We start from the raw sequence: 11095 nt of genomic DNA on the forward strand, positions 1-11095 counted from the left end.
GTGGGGACAGCTGGAGCAGGAGGGCTGGGAGCCAGGACTCCCGGGTGCTCTGCTCGGGTCGGGGAAGGGAGTGGGGGCTGGTGGGTTAGAGCAGGAGGGCAGGGTGCCAGGACTCCTGTGGGTTCTCTCCACAGCTCTGGGAAGGGAGTGGCGTGTAGGAGTTAGAGCAATAGCTCTGTTCCGGGGTTAACCCTCTCCTGTCCGTCGTTCTTTCAGGAGTCCGGGGAGCCAGGCCTGCTCCTGGGGACCCTGTTGCGGCAAAGAGGGAAGAGGTTCTCCGAGAACTCAAGGGACCAGGACCAGCGACAGCCACATAGTCAGTGTCTGGGGCTGGCGGGAGGCAAGAGGGAGGAAGGGACAAGGGGCTGCAGCTGTCAATCTATGTGTGTGTGTCCTCTTCTCCCTGGCTGTGTCTACATTGGCATCCCTTTCCGGAAAAGGGATGCTAATGAGACACTTTGGAATTGCAAATCCGCGGGGGATTTAAATATCCCTCGCAGCATTTGCATATACATGGCTGCCGCTTTTTTCTGGCTCGGGGTTTTTGCCGGAGAAAAGCGCCAGTATAGACGCAATTCTCCGGAAAATAAGCCCTTTTCCGGAAGATCCCTTATTCCTACTTTCAAGTAGGAATAAGGGATCCTCCGGCAAAAACCCCGAGCCGGAAAAAAGCGGCAGCCGTGTAAATGCAAATACCGCGGGGGATATTTAAATCCCCCGCGGATTTGCAATTCCGAAGTGTCTCATTAGCATCCCTTTTCCAGAAAGGGATGCCAATGTAGACACAGCCCCTGTGTGCAGAAGATGGGACACAGATAGAGCCTCTCCTCTCTAAGGACCACCATCTCCCATCCAGCCCCTAGGGCAGGGACTGACTGCGGGGGGGGGGGGGGGAGGACGAGAGAATGGAAAGTAACAAACTCAGGGAGGGAAGCACCACATGATGATCTCACCTCTCTTAATCTGGAGTCATCCCTGATGGCAGAGGTATCAGGCTTGGATTCTGCTTCCAATTCTTGACCTCAGGTCAATTTCTGGTAAGAGCTGTTACTCCCTGCTCCCACAGTGGAACCCCAAGCTGAGATGGTGGCAGAGATGGGATCCCTCACTGATTATCTCTGTGAAACTATGGACCTTGCGTGGTGCCGCCTGAGATGCTCTGGGGATAGTACCTAGCATTGAGGTTGGGCTGTAACCTGGCAGTTCTGGGGACACCAGACTTAAAGCCCTTTGGCTCACACTGCTTGGTGTGAGCAGTGGGATCAAGTGCCACCTGGTAGGGCTGTTTAAGTTCCCAGTGGCAGATCCAAGCTTTGGCAGCCTAGGGTAAAGGAGAGCAAACAGAGAGGAAGGGCAGGTTATGGGGAGGGAAATTGGCAAGTCACAGTCTCTCTCTCTCCAACTTATCCCCAGGGAAACGATCGGTTCTGCATCTGGCCCCCAGCCACTGCTCCACCAATGGTGAGTCATCAACCCCCTCAACACCCTACCACAGTACCCTCCTTCTATGGGTGACCCACACTGAAAATCAAGACTCCTGGGTTCTCTCCCTGGCTCTGGGAGAGGTGTAGGGGCTGGTGGGTTAGAGCAGGAGGGAGCTGGGAGCCAGCACTCCTAGGTTTTCTCCTGTCCCAGGAGGGGAGCTGGCTCCAACAGGGTAGATCAGGAGGAGCTGGGAGCAAAGGGGCACTAACAGCCTCCCATCTGCTTTGCAGACGAAGGGGACATGACTGAGATCTGGTGGCAGCCTTTCCTGCAGCAGGGCCAGGCACTGGAAATCAGTGGCCCAGACATCACTGTGAAGAAGACGGGTTTGTACCTCATCTACAGCCAGGTAAAAGCCCCCTGCTATGGGGGACAGCCCCAAACTCCATTGCCCACCCCTGAGCCAGCAATCCCTACCTTGGGACTGGATGGGAGCCAGCACCACCTAGAGGGAATAGGCCCTGTACTCCATTGCCCACCCCGTGGGCCAGCCAATCCTTGCCTTGGGGCTGGATGGGCGCCAGCATCACCTAGAGGGGACAGGCCCCATGCCCCATTGCCTGCTCCCCTGAGCCAGCCATTTCCTGCCCTGGTGTCAGATGGGAACTGGCACCCCCCTGAGGTGACAAGTCCCCTGCCCCATTCCCCAGTGACAGCCAATCCAATCCTCTCCCCTGCCCCCCAGGTGCTGTTCCATGACCCTACATTCACCATGGGGCAGGTGCTGTGGCGGGCACCACTCGGAGGCCCGGGGCAGATCCTGCTGCGCTGTGTGCAGAGCATGCCCCGTGAGCTGGAGCAAGCCTACAACAGTTGTTACAGCGCAGGTGAGGGAATCCTGGCATTGGGAGGCAGGCTCCAGCTATTGGGGGTGCAGGGCAAGGACCACTGGGGGGGGGCAAGTGGGAAAAAGGGAGAAGCAGCCACTGGGGGAGTGATTTACAGGGAATGGGGAGATCTGTCCCTGAGCAGGTTGGGAGGTGGGCTCTCCACACACATCCCATAATGTCCCCCCAGGTGTTTTCCAACTCCAGCGCGGAGACCGACTAAGCCTTCGCATCCCTCGAGCCAATGCATCCCTGGACCTTAGCCCCCATGGGACCTTCCTGGGCCTATTCCGCCTGTAGGGCCCACCCATGAGACCCAGGCATCCAGAGAGCTGCAGAGGGATTTGGCCAGGATGGGCAGAACTTAGACACTGGTGTCCAGGGAGCTGCAGAGGAATTCAGCCACCAGAGATTCAGGAGCCAAACCTCCCATCAGGAGTGTGTGAAAGGGGTTCATCACCAGAGGGCAGCAGAACTCCACCCTGGCCAACAGGGGCCGCTGACAAGCACACCTGCCCTGAAACAAACCAATACAACTAAGGAAACTCCAGGCAAAAAAAAACTTTGTGAAGGTTGCAAATGGAGTTTGCATCATGGAGGCCTTTGAACAATCCTGGCAACGGTGGGGCTGGAGGCCAGAACTTCTGGGACCTGAGAAGGGAGTGGGGACTAGAAGTGGGGCAGGGGAGGAGGGAGGCTTGGAGCCAGGACTCCTGGGTTCTCATCTGGCTTTTGTACAAAATCCAAGGCCACAGAGATGCCTGGCAGCCACATGGGTACAGCACAAACAGTGCTAGCCCAGGTGGCTTGACCAGCCTGGAAGGAAGCCAGGCATCTGGGAAGTAGCTGAGGAACTGGGCTGGTTTGTAAGAAAGGGACCCAGGCATCTGGGGAGCTGCTGAGGGACTCAGGCATCCTGAGGGAAAGGATCCAGGCAGCTGTGGAGGGACTCAGCCGGCCTGGGAGAAAGGGACTCAAGCATCCGGAGAGCTGCAGTGGCACCTTAGAAGATCCCCCCACCCCCACTGTTACAGTCCCAGGTTGGAGCTGGGACTGGGGGGCTCTCTCCTGTTGGCTTGTTACCTGCTAATAAAACAATTATTGCACGTTACCAATGTCTCCCCCCAAAGGGGATGCTGCATGGCCCCCAGGCCTATGTCCCCCGCGCCAACCACCCTCCCTCCCAGCCAAGCCCCCGCACGCCCTGATCCAGCTGCCCCGCAGTCCGGATAGACACACCCCAGCCGCCCTCCACCTCCATTGGGCCACATACGGGGCTCGGCTCAGGGGCTGAGATCTCGCGGGATTTCAGTGGGGGGCGTGGGAGCTAATGGTTCGGATCCTGTAGCGTTTCCGGGCACCTCTCGCGAGATGTGTGCGAGGGGGCGGGGTCTCCTGCTACTATGGCCGCCGTCAGCCCTTGAGCTTCTGGTGCTGCTGGGAGGTAACGGCGGAGCCCCGAAGATAGTGTGTTCTTCCACGCCCTCCCGCAAAGAGTGGACTATTCCACCTCCCTCCGCCCCAGGAGTGAGTGGGCTGTTCCATCCTCCTCCCTCCCGCCCGAGGAAGAATGGGCTCTTTCACCCTCCCCCTCCCTAAGGGAGTGGGCTCTTCCAGACGTCCCCGGGAAAAAGTGGACCTTCCCGCGGGGCCTCCGTATGGGAAAGATTGGGCTCTTCCACCAACCCATTTCCCCTAGTCCCACGAAATAGCTGGACTCTTCCATCCTCCTCACCCCAGGACAAAGTGTACTCTTCCACCTATCCTTCCCTCCACCGGAGAGAGTGGGCTATTCCACCCCCCCCCCGAGAATAGTTTCTTCCATGCATTCCGCGCTCCCCTAGACAGTGGGTTCTTCCATCCAGCCATTCCTCTCCCCTCCCCCGTCCCATCGTGGGTAAGAGCCGGGAACTTGGAGACACCTGGTCTTGGAGGCGGGGCTGGGAGCCAGGACTCAAAGGTTCGCTCCCCAACTCTGGGAGGGGAGTGGGGGCTGGTGGTTGGAGCAGGGGGGTTGGGAGCCAGGACAGCTGGGTTCTTTCCCAGGCTCTGGCAGTTGCTCTGCACCATTAACTCTTTCTCGCCTGGCTCTGCAGGTGCCCGTCCTGCGCTCTGGGAATGACTGACTCCCCAGGCACCCTGGGCAGCTCCAGCTGGAGCCAGAAGACGGACATCCCTGAGCGCTCTGCCAGCTGAACCCTCTGTGCTATGGAGCCGGGCATGCCCGGTGATACTGTGGATGACCCCACTGGAGGGGACCCCGGGTCCCAAGCGTTGCCTGCCAAGCTGGCCAGGCAGAACAGCTCCCCCCCAGTATCTGCGCCAGAGCGGGTGCAGAGTGAGGGGCCGGCAGAGGACGGGGATGAAGCGGTGGAGGATGGAGGGCAAGAAGCGGCATGGGAAGACGAGGGCTAGTAAGGACCTGGTGACAAGTGGGGCCCCACACATACAGCTGCTGATCTTGGATCTCAGCGGCACGGGGAGCATCTGGTTCTGATTGTGGGGGCTGAGCTGGGGAGGGGTGTTTTGAGCTGCTGTGTGAACCAGAGACTAGCTCATTAAAACTGGGGGTAAGGGCTGGGAGCCAGGACGTCTGGGTTCTGGCTCTGAGGGCAGTGGGAGCTGCTTGAGTTAGAGCAGGTGTCCTGGGCTTCCTTTGTACCAGTGTCTTCCTCTCTTTTCCCCCTCCCAGCCTTCCAGGCTATGAGTTCTTGGCTCCCCCCAAGCTGTTGACAGGCGCTTGGGGCGAATACAGCCAGGTGCCAGAGAACTTCCTGAAGGGCTGCAAGTGGTAGGTGGCTGGGCTGGGGCCTGGGGAAGGGTAGATATCTGGGGACTCTGCCCTGGGATTGGAGGCCCCTGGAGGGCTGTGGGTGGCATAGCACCCCCTCGTGGAAATAGGCTACTCTCAGTGCAGCACAGAGCCCCAAAATTGTTTCCTCTAACTCCCTGGACTGGGACCCCCTTGTGTTGGTTGCTGGGCAGGGCTGAGGGCTTCCCACAATGGGATGGGTGCTGCTCATACCCTCAGTACAGAAGAGTGAGTGGGGAAACTGAGGCACAGGGAATTTCTAGCCGAGCATTGGGCAGGGACTAGAGGCTGGTGGGTTAGAGCAGTGGGGGCTGGGATCCAGGACTTCTGGGTTTTCTCCCCAGCTCTAGGGCAGAGGGGTCACCCTGATGGCCTGGCTCTGCCTTCCTCTCTCCAGGGCCCCAGATGGCTCCTGTCTCCTGACCAACAGCGCTGATCACACCCTGCGCATTTACAACCTGCCCGTGGAGCTGTACGGCCCGGAGTGGGGGGACGTGGCTGAGATGGTAGGAGGGAGGGGCACTGCTGGGGAGTGGGGCAGGAGGAGCTTGTCGAGGGAGAGTTGCTCCCTGTGGGGGTGGGATTGTGCTGGTTCCATGGGTGTGTGGGTGGGGGACAGCCTCTAAATGGAGGGCCCCCCGCCATAGCTGTCCTGGCAGGCAGGATGGGGCTAGTCAGCTGGTAAAGGGGCTGGGGTGTTCCCCCAAATTGTAGTCTGCTCGTGGCTTACATGTCTGAAGAATTAAAATCTCTTGCTCCCCCACCAGCCTGAATTCCCCTCCCAGAGATAAGAAGAGAACCCATGAGTCCTGGCTCCCAGCCCCCTGCTCTAACCACTAGTCCTCACTCCCCAGAACCAGGAGTTCTGGCTCTGTTTGTTCTCTCTTGCCCCACCATGCCGTGATGCACCTTTTGCTGCCTGACTGTCCATATCTGTGTGTCTGTCTCCTCCCAGAGTCCTGTGCTGCGAATGGCTGAGGGAGACACCGTTTATGACTATTGCTGGTTCCCGCTGATGAGCTCTGCGGATCCCCCCACCTGCTTGTAAATGCTGCAGCCTGCAAAGGGCGTCCCCTACTGACGGGCTGTCTACCCCACTGCACTGAGAGAGAGTGCAAGCCTTTCTCATCAGGCCCTGGGCAGGGACTGTCTGGCCCAAGGGGGCGGGGAATGGGACATGTGGCCTGTCCACACTCTGGAGCGCTGGCTCCACCATTGTCCCCCTGTCCTGCACACTCATGTTTCCCGCTTGTGATCCTGCAGCTTTGCCAGCAGCAGCCGAGACAACCCCATCCATGTGTGGGACGCTTTCCATGGGGAACTGCGGGCCACGTTCCGCTGCTACAACCACCTGGTGGGTACAGAGCCTGGTTCCCATTTCCTGTGCTCTAACTACTAGGCCTCAACCCCTCCCGGAGCCAAGGTAGAACTCAGGAGTCCTGACACCTCTCTCTGTGCATCTGTCCCCAGGATGAGCTAACAGCCGCTCACTCTCTGTGCTTCACCCCCGACGGCTCCCAGCTGTTCTGTGGGTTTGACAAGGCTGTGCGGGTGTTCGACACGGAGCGCCCGGGGCGCATGTGCGAGAGCCGTCCAACATTTGGTGAGCGTGTCCCCTGGCACCGCACCTACTGATGGCACGTCAGTGCTGGCTTTGTAACATGTCATTAGGCTTCAGTGTTAATGGCGGGGCAGGAGAGGCCTGTAGAGATCAAGGGAGGGATGATGCTGCAGCTTTTGAACAGAAATGGGGAATTGTTCTTGGTCATCGTTGTTAGGTGCCAATACGTTGTCATCACTTTGAATCATAGTAACTTGGATGTGTGTGTGAGGGGATGAATGGAGGCTCTACGTGAGCTGTCTGCCACAGTGAAATAAATCTTCCAAAATGTCATTGGTAGGCTTCAGAGTTAACAGACCTCAAGACTTACTTTAGGAAGAGGATTTGTGGGGGTGGAATATGTGTTGACTGCTGCAGCTCCCCTTCTTCCAGTGCAATAGCCATTAGGCATATCCCTGTTATCGGTAAGTTCCCCACGTAATGGGCTGCCAAGATTTGAAGCAGCGGTTTCAGGTCAGGAGAGGCTGAAGGGAATGTAGGAATGACTTCCTCCTTTCTGTGGTGAAATAGAGATCTGGCATTTTGCTGTCATTGAGATCAAGAGGCAATACACTATTGAGGTTCAGGCAGACAGGGTAAATGAAGGGAGTGGGGCGTAATAGGTCATTCCCAGTTCCCACCACGTTGAAATAGGGAGCTGGCATCTCATTGTTAGGGTCCAGAATTAACATATGGCTCAGGTGATCAGGGTACATGAAGGGGCTGTGCTGGCTCAGACGCAGACACAGCTCTACTCCCATCATGGTGACATAAGGCCACCACTGCATGGACATTTGGAAAAACTGACCGTCACTAAGTTCCAGAGTCAATGGCTCGGTGCTGAGCAGAAGAGGTGGGAAAGCTGTTCTAGGGGTGCCTGTTGGTTTTAAACTATTCAGTTTTCTGTCCCTTCTATCCCTCGTACAGCCAAGAAACAGGGGCAAAGTGGTATCATCTCCTGCATCGCCTTCAGCCCAACCCAACCCCTCTATGCTTGCGCCTCCTACTCCCGGACGGTGGGGCTGTACTCACGGGCCGAGGGTGTGCTGCTGGCTATGCTGCAGGGCCACCGGGGTGGTGTTACTCACACCCTCTTCTCACCTGATGGCACCTGCCTCTTCACTGGTGGGCGCAAGGTAGGCAGGGCTGGAGGGCAAGGACTGAGAAGTGATGGAGCCTTGGTTGGGCAGGATTGCTGAGTGCAGAGTTTGTCACACTTGGGGTGGGGGTGAATCAGGAGTCTGCTGGGGACAGAGCCTGTGGATTCTAGGGCAGAGGCTTGGGGGCCTGGGAGTGGAGCCTAAAGGAGCTGGGGGTGGGAATCAGCAGCCGGAGGCAGAGCCTTGGCATTCTGCTGTTCTGGGGCCCAATTTGCATCAGTGGGGGTGAGGTCTGGGTCCCTGGAATGCCTCCAGTAGTAGAGCCTGGCAGGGCTGGGAGGCTGTTGCGGGTGGAGCTTGGGATGAGTGTCAGGGTTCTCTAATGGACTATGCCAGGTTCACGGCCACCCCATTGCCCTCACAGGACCCCAAGATCCTCTGCTGGGACCTGCGGCAACCTGACCGGGTGCTGTTCTCCATGCAGCGCATGGTGGCCACCAACCAGCGCCTTTACTTCGACCTAGAGCCGTGAGTGTCCCCCACCCACCTGGCAGATGCCCTCCGCTTGTGGGGCCAGGGAAACACCTGTTCCCGCCCCGACATTTCTGCTCACGGGCTGCAGGCCAGGACTCCTGAGTTCTCCCCCTGGCTTTGGGAGAGAGGTGGAGTCTAGTGGTTAGAGCTGGAGGGAGGCAGGGAGGGGGCTGGAAGCCAGGACTCCTGGGCTCTATCCCCGGCTCTGACACACATTCAGTATAATCAAAGGCAAGTCACTTTTTGGCTCAGTGCCTCAATTTCCCCACCTGTAGAGGAGGGATAATGCTCCTTCCTTTGTGGGGCAGGTAGTGTCACTTGCCATGGGGCTGAGCAGTGCCTGGCACAATGTGTCCATTCCTCCCTTGGCATGGGGTGGCTTGCTGCTACTATAATGCCCCAAATAATGCCCCTTCAGATAGACATTGGGGGCCTGGAAGGGAACCTGGTGTCCTGTCTCCCAGCTGGCAGTGGGGTGTGAAGCCCAAGGGCCTTTCGGAGTCATAAATTCCACCCCATCCTCCCGGCTACAGCCTCTCAATTGGGTGTCCTCCTCCCCACAGGAGTGGCCGCTTCCTGGTGAGTGGAACCACGGAGGGTCTGGTCTCTGTTTGGGACACAGCTCAGCCCCCCACTGGAGACATGGAGCCAGTACTGGAACCTGCACTTCAGTTCCAGGCCCTGCAGGACTGCGTAAATGGGATCAGGTACCATGGATGGGGAGCCCAGATGCCTGGGTTCTCTCCCTGGCTCTGAGATGGGAGTGTAGGGGCTGCTGCGCCCTCTTGACCCTGTCTCCCCTCTGTTCCAGCCTGCACCCCAGCCTGCCCATGTTGGCCAGTGCCTCCGGCCAGCGTGAGTTCCTGGAGCCGTGGGACAGCAGCGAGGAGGACGAAGGAGGAGGATCTGGGCACCCGCAGCGCCCAGCTGGGGGCCAGAACTGCTTGCAGCTATGGTGGTGCGGGGAGAGCGGGGGGCACGATCCAGCCCCTCCTGCTGTGTGATGCTGCAGACCCAGGGGCACGGCCTTTGTGGGAGGTCAGGGAAGGGCAGCTGAGGGCTGGTTTTGAGTTTTGCGGGCTGCTGAGCTATGGAGAATTGGGGTGGATGCTGCTTGAGGAAGAGGTTCTGTACATGTGCACTCAGTTTTGTATCAACTTGTTGTTGGGAGCCATAAAACTTTTTTATTGTCTTACTTTGTGCCGGCTTATGTTTGCGGGGGAGAGTGGGGCCCAACCTGCCAGCATGGGCAGTTTTGACTGGATCTGTCCCTGGATCCTATTTGTAGGGTTGCTTTCCCAGCTACCTCCTCTGCTATCTCTATTTCCTGCCAGGGCAATGGTTCTGATCTGGCCGGCTCGGGGGGCAGGGAAGGAGACATGGGGCCTTCCCACTATAGGGCTGTCTTTGTGCCCTCTGGTGTGGGTTGTGGCAGAGTGCTCTAACCACTAGCCCTTCCTCTGGGGGGCTACATTGCCCCTTTTATGTTCGTATGAGGGAGGATAGGTTTATCAGTGACTATTAGGATGGGTAGGACTGGTGTCTGTCCCTAGCCTTACCTGTTCTGTTCATTCCCTCTGGGGCACCTGACACTGGGCTAGATGGACCTTTGATCTGACCCAGTCCAGCTGTTCTTATGTTTATGTCCCTTGATTTCTTCCCTTCTGGTAGGCCCTACCGTAACAAACAGGATTGTACTGTCATGTGTAAGACCCTATCACAGGGGTGAGGGCCTTTTTTGGGTCAGGGCCACTGACCCACAGAAAAAATCAGTCGGGGGCTGCACACAAGTGAGAAACGAAAAAAAAAAACAAAACCCCACCCCTCACCAGTGCTGGGGGAAACCCCGAGCCTCAGGGTCCTGATCCTGGCAAGCCAGGAGTTGCATCTGACACCTAGACCTTAGGTTCCCCACCCCTGCCCTATCATAATGTGGATGCAGGTGGCAGAGTTTCCCTCAGTGCACTGGAGGTTGGTCCTGGCAGAAACGACCAGGGTCAGAGACTTCCTAGACTATGATTGGGGGGATGACGACTGGGTGGATCCTCGAGTGCTCAGCACATGGGGCTCTCCATCCTCCAAACCCCCTGCGTATGCACCAGGAGGTGAAGGCTACGATGTTGCAACCTACTCTCAGTTTCCTACAACGAGTCCTATGGGAGAGTAGGCCCCGCGCCCCCTCCCCACTACAAGCCCTCCGTCCCTTTTTCTTGGGTCCCTCTTCCATGGCCCCCCATCCCAGGACCCCCAGATGGCTGCCTTGAACATCTGTACGTCTGAACCTGGTGCATGCCTATCTTGAATGTGCCAGGTTGCATCCCCTTTCTGGCTTCTCCAGATTCTGTTGTTGAGCTTCTGGCTACACTTTCCCCCACACATTTTCCTTTATGCACACCCCGGCCATGGCCCCGCTTAAGTCGCGAGACCTCCTCGTCAGCCTGGCCCTGGCAGAAGCCGCTATGCACAATACCAGGAGGAGGATGCTGGGTGAGGGGGTGCTCTGTGACTGCTCCCTAGTCTCACAAATCTGGGCAGAGTTCCTCTGGGCAGCGTCCGCTGGCTCCTTGGACAGTTTTGAGGAGCAGTGGGCGCTGTCCGGGGTTCTCTGCTTGGTGTCCCCATCTGGTTCCCTTGTTTTAAACCTCTGACCTACACCCTGGGCCCTGTTTTTCATTATTTGTCCCCTGTAATTAATTGAAAACCGGGTCCAATGGTCACTACCACAGGGCTGGGGGAG

General features: G+C 57.8%; 2 protein-coding genes across 5 annotated transcripts in view; both read left to right on the forward strand.

Annotated features, from left to right (window-relative positions):
- LOC102454093 (uncharacterized) overlaps positions 1–3423 on the forward strand; it is a 32211-nt gene extending 28788 nt beyond the window's left edge. The window contains exons 10-14 of the mRNA XM_075908294.1: positions 217–316; positions 1414–1461; positions 1716–1834; positions 2171–2312; positions 2503–3423. Coding sequence (XP_075764409.1) covers positions 217–316; positions 1414–1461; positions 1716–1834; positions 2171–2312; positions 2503–2612 — 519 coding nt within the window. The 3' untranslated portion in view covers positions 2613–3423. The remainder of the gene's footprint in view (positions 1–216; positions 317–1413; positions 1462–1715; positions 1835–2170; positions 2313–2502) is intronic.
- Positions 3424–3631: 208 nt separating this feature from the next.
- On the forward strand, positions 3632–9550 carry WRAP53 (WD repeat containing antisense to TP53). 4 transcript variants are annotated; one of them, XM_006112141.4, is made up of 11 exons: positions 3632–3756; positions 4409–4726; positions 5005–5103; positions 5522–5630; positions 6080–6168; positions 6388–6478; positions 6595–6727; positions 7652–7860; positions 8249–8352; positions 8922–9065; positions 9170–9550. In XM_006112141.4, exons 2-11 carry the CDS (start codon positions 4521–4523, stop codon positions 9360–9362), a joined length of 1377 nt encoding a protein of 458 aa, XP_006112203.1. In that variant the 5' UTR covers positions 3632–3756; positions 4409–4520; the 3' UTR covers positions 9363–9550. The 4 variants fall into 4 exon arrangements, with proteins under 4 accessions (XP_006112203.1, XP_006112205.1, XP_006112202.1 ...); XM_006112143.4 differs by having other exon boundaries at positions 3696–3839; XM_006112140.4 differs by lacking the exon at positions 3632–3756 and adding an exon at positions 3940–4272.
- Positions 9551–11095: the final 1545 nt, after the last annotated feature.

The sequence above is a fragment of the Pelodiscus sinensis genome, chromosome 24, assembly GCF_049634645.1.
Source record: "Pelodiscus sinensis isolate JC-2024 chromosome 24, ASM4963464v1, whole genome shotgun sequence".
Taxonomy (NCBI): Eukaryota; Metazoa; Chordata; order Testudines; family Trionychidae; genus Pelodiscus; species Pelodiscus sinensis.